Genomic DNA, 16,123 nt, shown 5'->3' on the forward strand with positions numbered 1-16,123 from the left:
ACTCTGATTGGATGTACTGAGTTCTAACGAAAATTTTGTACGGTATTTGAAATATGTCCTTAGCCTCCCCCTCAAAAATCTCCCACTGATTAGAACTAATGTAAGCTTACATGGAGCATAAGTAGTGATAAATAATAGTTTGATAGAGGAGATATCCGTTTAAATACGTAGTGAATTTCAGCATTAAGTGTGACATAGAAACTAATTCAATCAATACCAGTATTTTGTGTATTTGGCGCTTTAACAAAAGTGTTTGAGTATTTTTCAAGTGTGAAAATTCAAAATAATTCACACCTGTGTATTTTTCCTTGTAGATTTCGAAGAGGAGCGGCGACAGCTGTTGGAGGTGGTTGGACCGGATTTGCAGAGCCAGTATGATAACATAGGTCTTGAGGTAAGTTGAAGTGAAATTATAGAGAAGATGACCAGGAGGAGATAAGAGCTTTCATTCACTCCTTGTTATTTCTAAGTCTGTATTAACAGCAGGATGTAATTCATAATTTTTAATTGATTGTTCAATGTATTGTTGTTGTTGTTGTTTAGGCTGGGATATGTTTTCTACTCTTATATCTGACTATTTTAAAACATTTATCATTTTAAAAACAGTGACGTATCCTTGAGATCGGAATATATGAATATGTTCAGTGGATGGCTGTGAGAAATACTGAGACGGAGACGGGTGGCACGTAAAAGCCATAGCACATTTATTCGCTTTTTCGTAAAAAAAAAAAAAAGGTGTGAATGTTAACTGGCCTCTTAGAAAAACCTGTGCGAAATGTTTAGGGTCGTTTCCTAACATACACCTTACGAAACATTCAGCTCGTAATACCTGAAACATCGCTTGCAAGGGCATATTTTATGAACTACTTAAGAGGGATGTTCTTTAACTAGAATAATTACTCCACGTGCCTCAAATACAGCGAAATGCTTCTTTCTTTAAAGGGGTTCACCTGTGCTTTCCAGGTGCTTAACATTTAGTGTTACTTCATCTGTCACATTGTTCCATTTCAGTTTGGTAGACATATTCTTAACAATTAGTGAGACTAAGTTCATCTTTTACTTCTATCTAACCTGTGTATTGACATTTTGAACACTGACACCGCTCAATTAATTTTAAGACTTGCCACGCGTTGACAGACGTACGGACCCAAGCTAAATCTACTCAGATTAAGAAAAATAGGGGAAAAATTATCCCTACAAAACAAACCTGGTAGCCCCATGCCACAAGATTAGATTACATTAGATTTTTGTGTCACGTGACCAACGTGAAATGAACCTGATTTGATGCAGAAGTAAACTGAAAAATGGTGGAAAAACATAACATTAAATTAATTCGATTATGACTCAAAGGTTCAATGCAACAATTCATTTGAAGGTGTAGTAGGTGGAAACGTACGTACTATATTAACGAGGCCACATAAATACAATTAGATATTTCTTCCTTAGCTCTCCGGTTCCATTGCCGAATGGTCAGCGTATAGCTCTTCGGTTCAGAGAGCCTCGGGTTCGATTCCCAAGCAGGATTGGAGATTTCAACCTTAAAATGTTAATTCCATTGGGACGGAGACTGGGTGTTTATCCTATCCCCAATATCCCTGCAACTCACACACCACACGCAACACTACCCTCGCTACAATAACACGTAGTATCCTAAACACGACAAATTCAAACCACCATCGTCGGACGGTCTGCCTTACAAAGACTGTACCAGGATAGAAATAGCCACACGAAATTATTATTATTATTAATATTATTCATTTGCAAGGGCCAACAAGGACCACGTTAATTAAGTCTTGTTACATATGGCAGTGAAATTTGCTTCATTTTTAGCTCAGAATTCTATTTTCCGTGTTGGATCCATTTTAGCGGATGTCATTCTTGTAGTTAGATCCCTTGATTCCAGTAATTATTCTGAGCTCCTTTTTCTCCAGTTCTTCGAGGAGTCCTTTATTGGCATTTAGGGGTAGAGTTAATAGAATTATTATTAATGTCCGGTTCCACGGCTTAATGGTTAGCGTGCTGGCCTTTGGTCACAGGGGTTCCGGGTTCGATTCCCAACAGGGTCGGGAAATTTAACCATAATTTGTTAATTCCGCTGGCACGGGGACTGGGTGTATATGTCTCCTTCTTCATTCCATCCTCATCACGACGCGCAGGTCGCCTACGAAAGTCATATCAAAAGACCTGCACCTGACAAGCCGAAGTCCTCGGACACATCCCGGCACTAAAAGCCATACGCCATTCCATTTCATTATTATTAATATTGCTATTTGCTTTACGTCGCACCGACACAGGTAGGTTTTATGACGACGATGGAATAAGAAAGGCCTAGGAATGGAAAGGAAGCGGTCGTGGCCTTAATTAAGGTACAGCCCCAGAATTTGCCTGGTGTGAAAATGGGAAACCACGGAAGGCCACCTTCAAGGCTGTCGACAGTGGCGTTCGAACCCACTGTCTCCCGGATGCAAGCTCACAGCTATGCGCCCCTAACAGCACGGCCAACTTGCCCGGTATTATTATTATTATTATTATTATTATTATTATTATTATTATTATTATTATTATTATTATTATTATTATTATAGATCTTAGCTTGCATTCGAGTGATGATAGTATTGAACCCGTGACTTCCCATTTTCACAAGAGGCAAATACCGGGGTTGTACCTTCATTAAGTCCACGGACGCTTGCTGCCCAGTCTTGTCCCTGACGTAGGCCTATACTATCGCCATAAAGCCAATCGATAGACAAGGAATTTCTCTGACAACTGAGCTATCTAGAAAAATCTTGGTCTGTTTGCTTACTCTTCTGACAATGGGGTCAGCTCAGCCGTGTAATTCTAGCTTGTAGCCGGTTGAAAGCTAATTTTGTGAATGGAAATCCATAATATATGTAGTTGCACATCAATACAAAATGTTCGCTTAAACTTTACGGGCTAATACTCTTGAGTGAGTCTACAATGTGACGCATAGGTGTTCGGTTTGCCGTCAGTATAAAGTAAATATTTACCTTTCCAATCTATTCTTCTCAACTTGATTTTATCTGGAACGCGAAGTGGTGAAGTTACAGAGCACTGCACTGAGGAGACTCTTCTACAATCAACTCTTAGGCTTACAATACCAGTAGTGAGTTGACTGCACAGAACGAGGCGGGTAGTTGTAAGCCTGCATTCGGAAGGTGGTAGGTTCGATCCTTCCCGATGGTAGCCAGGGTAGTGATTTTCAATATCTACACAGCGCAAATGGTAGGGCTGTATCTTAATTAAGGCCACTGCCACTTCCTTCTCTTTCCCTCTATTTTCCTGTTCCATCGTCGCTGTCTGAAAACCTACCTGAGTTGATGCAATATTAAACAGCATGCAAAAGGAATACAATGCTGCTACTAATATTTATAGGGCAGTAAAAGCACTCATTTATCCGGCACTTGGGCTAAAATCCCCTATGGGTGGCGGGCACAGACGAATACACCCACGGTATCCCCTGTCTGTCGTAAGAGGCGACTAAACAGGGCGACCAAGGGATGATCGAATTAGAACCATGAGAGCACTTGTAATTTGTACCATCACGCGAAGAACAGCACGCTCGCCTTTACTTGCGAGTAGTTCCACTAGAGTATGTTAGGTACACAATAGGTATAGGTTTGTGATTAGCACCTCTACATGCGGAACAACACGGGCTTACGTTTTTCTGTAATTAGTACTGTTATGTGAGAAACATCCAGGCTTAGGCTAACTTGGACAGACTACAACAGCTTTCTTCCTCCTTCTGAGCTAATCAACCTACGTTGTTTATTTTACTTTTGCTTGTTCATTGTTTTGATATGAGACTCGCTTGAATATAGACAGGAATGCGGAGGGTGGGGAGGTACTTGCCAGAATTTATACAGGATTCGTCAAAACATTCTTTTATATAAGTAATGATTATACAGTACTACGTAAGTATTAGAATTACATGTTTAAATTTACTTCCTAATACAGGCGTCTTCTGTAACTAATTAACAAATAATATTTCACTCCGGTCACACATCTTTACCATGATAAACACCAGGTCCTCTGAATAAAATATTTCAATATTTAAACAAATATAATTGAAAGTAAGTTAAATACTGTATGTCCATAACTGTACTGTATTATGAAATTATAGAAGCAAAGTGTTACATACTGTAGGTACAGTACAAATAATTAATATATTTTAAAAAATGATTCATTTTATAATGCTCTTCGCAATAGATTCAATAACTTGGGAATTCCCTTCCCTCAAAACAAAAACAAGTGATTGTAAACCAAAGTGCATAACTCTCGCCTGCAAGAATACTGGTGCAACTCAAAAACCGTCATTTTTTAGTTATGACGTGCTCCATATATGCAAAAATAATCACCCTTTCTATTTAGAAAACTGTCATAAGTGTTAATCCTTCCAACGAGCTCAATAGCTGCAGTCGCTTAAGTGCGGCCAGTATCCAGTAATCGGGAGATAGTGGGTTTGAACCCCACTGTCGGCAGCCCTGAAGATGGTTTTCTGTGATTACCCATTTTCACACCAGGCAAATGCCGGAGCTGTACCTGAACTAAGGCCACGGCCGCTTCATTTCAATTCCTAGGTCTTTCCTATCCCATCGTCGCCGTAAGACATATCTGTGTCGGTGCGACGTAAAGCAAATAGCAAGAATAGTTATTTCTTCCATCGGGCTGAGTGATTCAGATGGGTAAAGCGCCGGCCTTCCGACCCCAACTTGGCAGGTTTGATCGTGGCTTAGTTCGGTGATATTTGAAGGTGTTTAAATACGTCAGAAACGTGTCTGTATATTTACTGGCACGTAAGAACTCCTGCGGGACTAAATTCGATTTCCTCGGCGTCTCCTAAAACCGTAAAACTGTATCCTTGATTAGATATGGTGGTTTAGAGTTATAAATTTGCTTTCTCGAAAACGTTCATTTTTTAGTTGTGTCACTATTCCTTCGGAGGTGCAATATTTTTGATGCGCAATTTTAGCATTCTTCCGCTACATATTGTATCCCAATGTTTAATTCATGGAAAAATTACCGTTTTTGTTTATTGCTATGAGGTCATTAAATCTTCATGCACGTTTGTGAACTTTTTTCCCTGTTTAAATTCCCCGACCAACTGAAGGCTATCGCGCTGGAGGCACACATGGTGGGTATGTTCAGAACTTTTCTCGCTGCACAGGATTACTTGGGGAAACATTTGAGAATTATTTTTCCACCACCGCAGGATATTTTACTCGCCAATAAATCCTTCTCGTAAGTGCCTTCTGACCTCATCATGTAGCTACACTTACATACAGCGGCACACCCCTCCAGATACACTCTTGTCAAGTCCGGCAGTCCAGACGGGTCTCACGAAGCTTGTCAGAGTTAAGGAAACCCAGGTTTTGGTCCGCTATGACTATCGCGCTCAGTGCGTGTGAACTCTTACTTTGATCTCATGCAAGCTAACCTGCTTTGCTTGTTGCAGAGAAGCTTGGGACAAGCAAGCCTGAAAAAAATATTTGTACACTTTGTTGTGGTTACAGATCGAAGATTTGAGGTAAGTGGTTTATGGTTCCCATGTGACTGTGGGTTATAAAGCTAAGAAACAGGCCATAAGACCGGTGTTCACTCGAACATTCAGGGAGCATTCGAACTTGGAGCGGTTACACTCGATGTCTTGCGAGTTGCGTAGGAAATCACCGGGAGTATAAACATTTCCCCCCAAAACTGAGCGACACAAAGGGAAATTCACGTATCTTCTTTCAGAATAGGTTATGTATTTATAATTGTGGAATTAACATTGAAGTAAGTTTGTAATTAGTAACTTACTAATTAGCTATATCTGTAACGACTCGAAGATTTTTTTTAACCGGTCTGCTATGCAGTCTGCATTACCTCCCTCTTGCTAGAATCTTAGGGATCGGGCGAGTTGACAATGTGGTTAGGGTCGCGCAGCTGTGAGCTCGCATCCGGTAGATAGTGGGTTCGAATCCCACTCTCGGCAGTCCTGAGGACAGCTTTCCCTGGTTTCCCATTTTCACACTAGGCAAATGCTGGGCTGTACCTTAATTAAAGCCATGGCCGCTTCCATCCCATACGTAGGCCTTTCCTGTCCCATCGTCTCCATAAGACCTCTCTGTGTCGGTGCGACGTAAAGCAAATAGCAAAGAAAGAGATTCTTATGACAAGTGAGTCAATGAGTTTGACTGTGCTACACAAAGCAAGTTGCATTTAATTCATTATGCTGTTGTAAACATTCTGAGCCATCGAGCTTCTCATGTTGTAAAAGTCCTGAATTAATCTTATAAATCTAGAGCGTCTTAGCTTTTGGTAAATAACCGAAGGTAATTTTCCATCTGCGACATTTGTTAATTGTTCCATATTGCGAAAGAAATAACTCGCTTCCAAAAAGTATAAAAATGTTACCAACTTTATCTATTTTCAAGAGTAATGTAACTAAATACTTGAAGTAGTATGGTAATTTTGGTTAGGAAGCTTTGTCCTATCTTATCTATTACATCATGTTAAATTATATACTTACTGTATTTTGTTATGTAATTACATTGTGAATATAGCTGACACTGTAATTTATTTGTATTGCACCAAGAAGAGCCTTGGCTCAGGTGCCTATATTGAAATGAAATAAAAAAAATAAAAAATAAACTTCCAAATTGATTTGTTCACTATATTTAAATTTTAGATAATCGTTGTCCAACAAATCACCCCCTCACACTTCTTTGCCCTCTCTGCTCTGCGGAAATAAGTAACAATAATAATAATAATAATAATAATAATAATAATAATAATAATAATAATAATAATGCCGCAATGCCGGGCTGAATGACTCAGAGACTAGAGAGCTGGTTTTCTGAGCGTAAATTGGCGCATTCGATCTCGGCTCAGTCTAGTGGTATTTAAAGGTGCTCAAACGCGTGAGCCTCACGAACTTATCCGGGACAAAATTGTGGCACTGCGGCATCTCCGAAAACTGTAAAACTAGTCAATGGGTCGTAAAATTATTACTATTATTATTATTATTATTATTATTATTATTATTATTATTATTATTATTATTATAAATTTTAGTAGAGGACCCGTACTGCCCCGCAGCATTCATTGTAAATAGCACAGATAGCTCGTCCTGGTATGTCTCTCACAGTCATATTGTTTTACCTGCCTTTTCAATAGTTTTATGAACATTTAATACCAATAATATAGTTTATAGCACTTCTTTCTATACAATATTTTCTGTGCTTCGATCATTCGGCCGTATCTGGATCTTAACATTTTCAAACGATCTTGTCCAAGATAGTGCAACATACAATTGGCCGTGGCTGAATACTGGCTCGGGCAAGTAGACTACCAACTTTTTCAAGAGTATGCCTCTGCGCTTTATTAATGGTCATACAGAAGGCTAGTCGAGTTGATACCTTCCCGTCCGTACGCATGTAGACTGTTTTCTCTGAGCGGCATGTAAGTTATTATGAACGTTCTGCCATCTGTTGAGTTTATTCTGAAGCTGGGGAAGGTCAGAGAATCAAAGAGTATCAAGCAAGAGATTAGAATTCTTCGAATGTCTTCCAACATCAGAGGAAGTATATACTCTCTGGCTTCACAGGTAGTAATCAAACATACCTGCATGCAATGACGTTACTAAGGATGAAAATCACATCTATCAGAATATTAATGAAAGTGTTAGACGCTTAGCAACCTGCTAAGTACAGAATGTATTGCGGGTTAGGGTAAGCCTTCGCCTGCAATTATTGGAGTGATCTTATGATTACTCCAAGTTGGCTGAACTTAGAGGCCTATCAATGTCTTTTGATTCAGCGGCAGGTAATTCCGAGGAGAATAAAACAGAAATGAAGAAAATCGGTCCAGTAGAACGGACGAACGGATTTGCTAAAGCTGGTTTTTAGTAACTTCTTTTAATATAAAGATTATTATATTCGTTGATGGCCAATTGAGAACACTTTAATCAATATTCGCACATTACTGGAAGCCTTCTTTTCAGACCAAAATCTTTGCGTTCTTTCTCTGGCAGACTGCCTTCTTTCCTCTGTCCATCCCCTATTCAGTTTCTGTTCGTCATGGAAGCCTCTGAATCTGTTTATCACTGATCTACAGTATAATATGTTCGGTTCAGGATGTCTTCCTGATCTAATTCTGACTGGTTAAGGTCGTTTCTTACCTCCTGCAACACTTTCCCGGAAACTTTAGGCCTACTGTCAAGAGTTTTAGAAATATGCTCTGTTAGCCTTTTCGCATCCTTTCTGAACAGATGTCCATAAAATTGTATTCTTATTTTCTTCATTAATTCGATCGCTTTCCTGGTATAGTTCTCCCCTTCCTAGTAACCTATACTGGCCATCCACGATTTTTAGACTCATTATCTTGAGGAGGATCTTTCTCTCAAATTTCTCGGCTTCTCTTAGTCCCGACATTCCTGTCATTCGGATGCATTTAGTAACATAAAAACACTCTGTTCTAATCATGTGTTGTAGTGTTTTAGTTAAGCACTCCTTGAGATGGCTTTTCTCTTGTATGAAACATGTGTCCTGCGGAAAGCAGCTGTCATTTTCTCTTGCCTGCTGTAGTTAGCTTCTCTCTAGTTTTCAGCTTTACGATTTCTCTGAGGTTCCTGAAGCTGTCAACTCTTTCTATTATTATTATTATTATTATTATTATTATTGTTCCGAGGTATCTGTGGAACAGCAGAGGTGAAAGAAGGTGCTGGGTGGAACAGGTCTCAACTACGAAATTAAAGTTAATTTAAAATTTAACAAAGGTTATATTTTCTTTTCAAGATCAAGAAATAACAAGTATAACAGGTACTCAGTAGCATATCAACAAATTAAGAATGTACAATTGCAATTTGTTAACGGATTTGGGCTTAGAGCTCCCAGACACGCAATCCTTGAGCAATGAGCCCAACTTTACCTATGTGCAAAGTTCAACAAAGGGGCAGAAAACCCCAATCATGCCAAGGAGCACTAGCTCCCAATTACCCAGTTAAGCCTGCTCGAGGCACAAAGAAAATACATTTTTAAGAAAGAGCAACCCGCTCTCAAAGTTCAAGCCAATTCCAAGGCCACACCAAACTCCACCTTCAAGCTGCCCTCCGGGCACACAAGAACAGGGGTAATGATACCCAACCTACTGAGGCCTATTCAGTAAAAAAAACAGATTAATTATATGGCCCAAAATTCCAACTTGACTGGAGGCGTAACTTGCACTCCTAATACACTTTTACCAATTTGGCACTAGGCCGTATACACAAGGGCTAATCCCATACTAAAGAGGTGACTTGTATTTGAAGACTTTATTACATTTAAAAAAGAAAAAACGGTTGTGAAAACAAAGTCACCTCAAAACAATAGGAGTGGGAGCTCGAGAGGGTTAGCACTCTCTATCCCAATTTATAGTTAAAGAGCCGAAGTTTTACCAAGTGTCTATTACATTTTAAAGATGGGTTACATGGGAAAAGTTTTCGAACCTGCCCCGAGGGTTAAACTGCTGAGCTAGCAAGAAATAAAGTTATGAAACGGCCATTACCTTATGGATGAACTGCTGCCCGAAGAAAGAGGCGCTTCCCGCCCCCTGCTACATAATCACACTAGGAGAGATGTTACTGAAGTGGCCCTGAGACAAGATAATCAGCAGTTTATATACCCTCGCGGAAAATTCGAGACGTTTCATGAATGATTACAACCCGCCCACAAAATTTTACTGGCTAACAGCAAAAACTAATACACCAGATGAAGAAGAAACACCTTATTGGTGGGAAATTAATTACAGAAATTCCTCATTGGTCAAATTCCAAACTGGTGGAAAGAGAAGGGTTATACTCCCAACCCAAGCAATGACTGAAAGAAATTTAACAAAAAACAAACTTATGAATACCAAATTTCTTCAAAAAAAGTTCCTTCACTTCGCACTACGGTGCACAATTGTAGTTCTTACGTAGTGCCATCTAGAAGAGAATGTTCACACTTCTTACTACAGAGCAAACAAATACAAATCGAAACAGGCATAGTTCAGAACACTTCAAAATTTACAGTAGAGACAACTTCTGAGAAACCTTAGAATTAATATGGTTGTTAAAGTTCAGGCTTTCTCCAGTAGATGAGTTTCAACTGGCGCAATGTTTGAATTAGCGGCGTGGAGGTGTACCGCCCGATACAATTATTATTATTATTATTATTATTATTATTATTATTATTATTATTATTATTATTATTATTATTACCAGTATGCTTTTAACTCTTAAAATTGTTAATTGATTACGTAGTGTTTCAGAAAATTACCTCCTTCGCAATTCAATGCAAAGTATATCCTTCTAGAAGACTGGCAATAATGGTTTCCGTTCATTTTCAAAACAACGAAACGAATATAATTATTTCAGGAACATAGCTTGTTAGTTCTTGTTTTTCAACATTATTATGGTTCAATCAACTATTTTTACTTGCAAATAATCCATACGTAAGGACAAGAAGAAGTCGGGAAATAATTTCCCTCTTTTGTTAATAGCCATGGGGACTGAAATGTTTGAATTAAGTGATGCAGGGACACTACCAACTGGTATTGTTATTCAAGGTTTACAAACCGGACCATAATTGGATGCTTCCTGAATAATAAACCTACTTCACTTTAGAAACATTTTTATCGGTAAATATTTCCACACCATTCAGTGACCTCATTGCAAGGACTAGGCTGAGTGGCTTAGGCAGGTGAGCAGTGGATATTCTGAGCCCAAGTTGGATGGTTAGATCCAGGCCCAGTCCGATTGTATTTCAAGTTATATAAATATCGGCATGTGAAGGAATTCCGGTGAGGCAAAATTCCAGCACCTTAACGTTTCAGAAAACCATATGAGTAGTTAGTGAGACGTAAAACCAGTAAGTTTTTTATCATCACTGAAAATGTTACACAAAACGTCAGATGCAGACAGAATCCTGTCGGGCGGTTTGGTTTAATGGTCAGCGTGCTAGATTTCGGCTCAGAGGACCTCGGCTTCGATTGCCGGGCGGGTCGGGGATGTTAATCGCATCCGGCTAATTCCTGTAGCTCGATGGATGTATGTTTCTGTGGGGTTTGTCATATGATGTTTTGTATACAGAGTGGTCGGAAACAAAGTGAATCGGCTATATAAGCGTTGCCGTTTTATCAGCTGCTGAAGTCAGCCAATCAGATCGGTTCTCGAGCGAATTCAAATGGGCTTTGCTAAATCTGTGCATGGCCTAAGACCGGCTTGGGAGCACTAATCCACAAATCCGCAGTTCTTGCCCTTCAGGCAAGCAACTCAATGTTGAAAACATCATACGCATATGAGCTACGAATTTTAGGTAAATAAAATATAATAAAATATGAAAATATTTTCTTTATTTATTCCTAAAAATTACAATCCTTTCCTTAATCATCGTTATCTGGTCGATTAGATTAATACTTTGACTTTTTCTACCACTACGAGCGCTAATGTGAGTCAATGCAGAGTTTCACTTAAAACCTTATAACTACATTCGGTGTAGGCATTTTTCAAAAAATCATAAAGCGCACGAGGGTACTGAACCAAGAAACACATTGCAGAAACTATTATGTAAATATGTTAATTTGGCTAGGATTTGAATTAAAAAAGGGAACGAGTAAAGAAACAAGCGATTTTATGGAGTTTTTCCGGATTTGCTTTTATACCGGAAGTGATTTTCGAAATTCGTGTGTTTGATAGAGCTATCTAAGACTCAAAATTTGTAACCTTTCTGGGCCCTTAACCCTTCAACTTTCGACACAATTGAGGAAATGCTTAATTTTACGTTTTTCGTAGTATGGGGACCCGTACTTTTTCTAAGAAATGTTTTCAACATTAAAAACTTCGCTAGGTGAGGGATTTGAACTCGGGCCTCCGAGTCGATGGGATCGCACCGTGGACAGTACACTACAGTGACACCGGATGAAACCCTCGGTGTGTTGTGTTTGATGATTGACATGGCTCTCAAGCTGGTCTTAAATCACGTGCCAGTTTAGCAACACCGCCTCACAAAGTGCATTTGAATTAGCCCGCGAAGCGATTGTATTGGTCGGCTTCAGCACCTCATAAAATAATAATGCGTGAAATATCGAATTATATTTTTCAAATTATCTATTAGTATGATCAACCCTCTAAGGCTCATATACCCCATTCACTTTATTTCTGACCACCCTGTTTACAATACATTACATGACAAACCTCACAGAAACACGCATTACGGGATACATCCCTCCATATCGGGTTGGCGTCCGTAAAGGTATCTGACCGTGAAGCTAGGATACATTCGCTCAAATTGCTGACCCCAGGTAATTGGGAAAAGTCCAGGAAGAAGGAGTAGAAGAAGTTGTAATGTTTAATGTTTAACGTTTAATGTGAACGATGGAGGAAATCAAGCCTCAAAGTTTCATGTTGCTATGTGGTCACAGTCATGGAGATCGAGTACAAGATTAAAAATAAATAAATCCATAACAAAGGTAATGGAGTCCTGGTGATGCAAGAAATATTAGATTAGGAAATTAAGTCTTAAAAGAAGTAGATGAATATTGTTACTTGGGTAGTAAAATAACTAACGATAGCAGAAGTAATAATAATAATAATAATAATAATAATAATAATAATAATAATAATAATAATAATAATAATGTTATTGGCTTTACGTCTCACCAAATACTATTTTTAAGGTTTTCAGAGACGTCAAGGTGCCGGAATTTTGTCCCGCAGGAGTTCTTTTGCGTGCCAGTAAGTCTACCGACACGAGGTTGCCGGATTTAGCTTCTTCAAATACCACCGTACTGAGCCAGGATCGAACCTGCCAAGTTGGGGTCAAAAGGCCAGCGCCTCAACCGCCTGAGCCACTCAACCCAACAATGGCAGACGTAAGGCGGACATAAAATGCAGACCACCACAAGAAAGGAAAGCATTTCTTAAAAATTTGCTGAGTTCGAACATTGATATAGGAATTATAAAGACGTTTTTGAAGACTCGTCCGAAGACTGCATCAGAAAAGCAGAGAATAGAAGCTTTTGAAATGTGGTGTTACAGAAGAATGCTGTAGGTGAGATGGGCAGGTCGAATCACTAATGAAGAGATACTAAATCCAATTGGTGAGAGAAGAAATTTGACCAGAAGAAGATACAGAATTATAGGGCACAACTTAATTTTATTTTTACAGGGCGCTTTACGTCGCACCGACACGGACAGGTCTTATTGCGGCGATGGGACAGGAATGGGTTAGGAGTGGGAAGGAAGCGGCCGTGGCCTTAATTAAGGTGCATGGTGTGAAAATGGGAAACCACGCAAAACCATCTTCAGCGCTGCCGACGGCGGGGTTCGAACACACTATCTCTCTAATACTGGATACTGGCCGCACTTAAACAACTGCAGCTATCGAGCTCGGTGAGGACACATCTTAAGACACCCAGGTCTTATTCAGTTTTTGAGGGAAGTGTAGGTGGTAAGAACGGTAGAGGTAGACTAAAGTATGAATATGACAAGCAGATTAGAGTAGATGTAGGATGTAGTTAGTAGCTACGTAGAAATCGAAGGGTTAGGAATGGATAGGATGGCATGGTGAGCTGCAACAAACCAGTCTATGGACTGATGACTCAAACATAGTCGGTTCCAACCCCACTGTCGGCAGCCGTGAAGATGGTTTTCCGTGGTTTTCCATTTTCACACCAGGCAAATACTGGGGTTGTACCTTAAATAAGGTCACGGCCGCTTCCTTCGCACTCCTAGCCTTTTCCTATCCCAACGTCGCCATAAGACCTATCTGTGTCGGTGCGACGTAAAGCAAATAGCAACAAAAGAAAAAATGACTCAAACAACGACAATGTGGCTATTAAATCTAAGTGCTTTCATCTTTGTTATAACGTGCATCATCTCAATACCATCACTATTTTCGGAGTTAGGTAACTACCCGCATACGACACTTTGGCATGGCAATGAATCACCAGTGACATTGGGCGTTGTCGTTTCCCAGGGCTCATTCTTCCATTCAGGAAACAGGACGTACTAGCAGCTGGCATCGCGTAAGTACCAGTATAATCTGTTTCTCTATGGAGTTCATACTTTTCTTTGTTCCTGTTACCGTACGTACGGGTCATGTGGCAAACTGGTGAATAGCTTTTAAAGCTTTCGAATGGTAGCCCAAATCCATGATTCAACATGGAATCGAAAATTTCAATCGGGCGTTAAGGTACGATCTAATCCATACACTGTGAAGAAACCGTGATGTTCACATGCAAAGAGATTTTGCTTGTCCATAATTCCTCGTTATCTTTCCTCGTCACCAGGCAAGTTGGCCGTGCGCTTAAGGGCGCGCAGCTATGAGCTTACATCCGGGAGATAGTGGGTTCGAACCCTACTGTCGGCAGACCTGGAGATGGTTTTCCGTTGTTTCCCATTTTCACACCAGGTGAATGTTGTGGCTGTACCTTACTTATGGCCACGGCCTCTTCTTTCCCACTCGCCATAAGACCTATTTGTGTCGGTGTGACATAAAGTAAATTGTTGTCGCTTTTATTCCTCTCAGTAGGAATTCTTTTTCATGTTAATTTTCCTGCAATGATGCTTTCCCACGTTTATGCAAGGTAGACAGAGCCGCCAGACTGAAGTTTCTATCCATCTATCCAGTAGACTTACTGGCACGTAAAAGAACTTCTGCGCGACAAAATTTGGTACTTCGGTACCTCCAAAACCTTTAAACCACACTCAAACGTAAAACTACTCGTATGTATGTTCAGTCTTCAGCCCTAAGGCTGGTTGGATCCTCAACAGCTCCGCCATCAGCTGTCATAGATGGCCTAGGCATCACTGAAGAGGCGTACTAGGGAAATGAGGAGTGAGGTAGTTTCCCGTTGCTTTCCTCACCGAGCTAGAAGTTGCTATTACATATCAGTCTGCCAAGCTCACTGAAATGCATGCACCGACCGACCCTATGAGCAACATTTTCACACCATTCATAGCAGGAACTGGCTGCAGAAGGAATGGCATTACTAGCATCGCTCGTACCTCAGTCACTTTCATATTGTCAAAGCCAAGTACAAGACAATGAAAGTAACAGAATTACTCTAACCCATACCAGAAGACATAGTGCGCTGTAAACACTAGGTCTTGCCAGCAAAGGCAAAAACTACTCGTATTATCTTTATTATTAATAGTGGATCGAAGTTATATATGTTGTATGTGTATTGAAGGTCTTCTTAATATAAATGCTCTTTCGCAACATTAATTGAAGAAAGGAATAAATGACAAAGGTAATAAACTATAATTTATTTTTCCCCAGCATCGACTTTTAAATGTCTCGAATTAGTTGAGTGCCTAGGCGTATTCTGGATCTTGGATGAAGGTTTGAAGCAGACATGCCCTGTACTAGAGAATATCATTTACAGCCACCGGGATACAATCTCAAAAATGCTAGCAGATATTAGCTAGACCGATATAACATGCCAGATGAGAATAAGGTTTCGTTAATTCTCCTCGTAATTTACTTGAGACCTGTAGTAATTTTTTCTTGGAGATTCTTTTCTTTCATCGTCACAGCATAAATATGAGGTTCATCTGCAATGTAAATCTTTTCACCTCTCAAAGAGTTGTATTCCATTAGTGTTTAAATATCCATTTCAAAAGAGTTGAGAGAGAAGGCTTATACGAGTCGTTATGCAATGTCAGTCAATTTACAATACCATAAAAATGAAGATTAACATAGAATCTGTCCTCTTTGTCCATGTAATCACCTTTTGATATGCGAGTTTAAAAAAAAACGTTTTCTTTTAACGTACGTAGGAGAGAAATTATTAATAAATCACTTCTATACACAACATGAATATTCTCATTTTAATTTAATGATATTTAATTACATCGTACCTCAGTTCTTCTTTTTACTTTTCTTTTTCCTTCTACCGAGCTCGATAGCTGCAGTCGCTTAAGTGCGGCCAGTGTCCAGTATTCGCGAGAAAGTGGGTTCTAACCCCACTGTCGGCAGCCCTGAAAGTTGTTTTCCGTGGTTTCCCATTTTCACACCAGGCAAATGCTGGGGCTGTACCTTAATTAAGGCCACGGCCGTTTCCTTCCTACTCTTAGCCCCTTCCTGTCCCATCGTTGCCATAA

The 16,123-nt window shown here is 39.7% G+C and overlaps 1 protein-coding gene across 1 annotated transcript in view; it reads left to right on the top strand.

Moving 5' to 3' along the window:
• The window catches only part of LOC136857286 (protein qui-1), a 2,256,165-nt gene that overhangs the window by 1,406,616 nt on the left and 833,426 nt on the right, over positions 1-16,123 (top strand). The window contains exon 5 of the mRNA XM_068225125.1: positions 315-394. Coding sequence (XP_068081226.1) covers positions 315-394 — 80 coding nt within the window. The remainder of the gene's footprint in view (positions 1-314; positions 395-16,123) is intronic.

The sequence above is a fragment of the Anabrus simplex genome, chromosome 1 (genome assembly GCF_040414725.1).
Source record: "Anabrus simplex isolate iqAnaSimp1 chromosome 1, ASM4041472v1, whole genome shotgun sequence".
In the NCBI taxonomy this organism is placed as follows: Eukaryota; Metazoa; Arthropoda; class Insecta; order Orthoptera; family Tettigoniidae; genus Anabrus; species Anabrus simplex.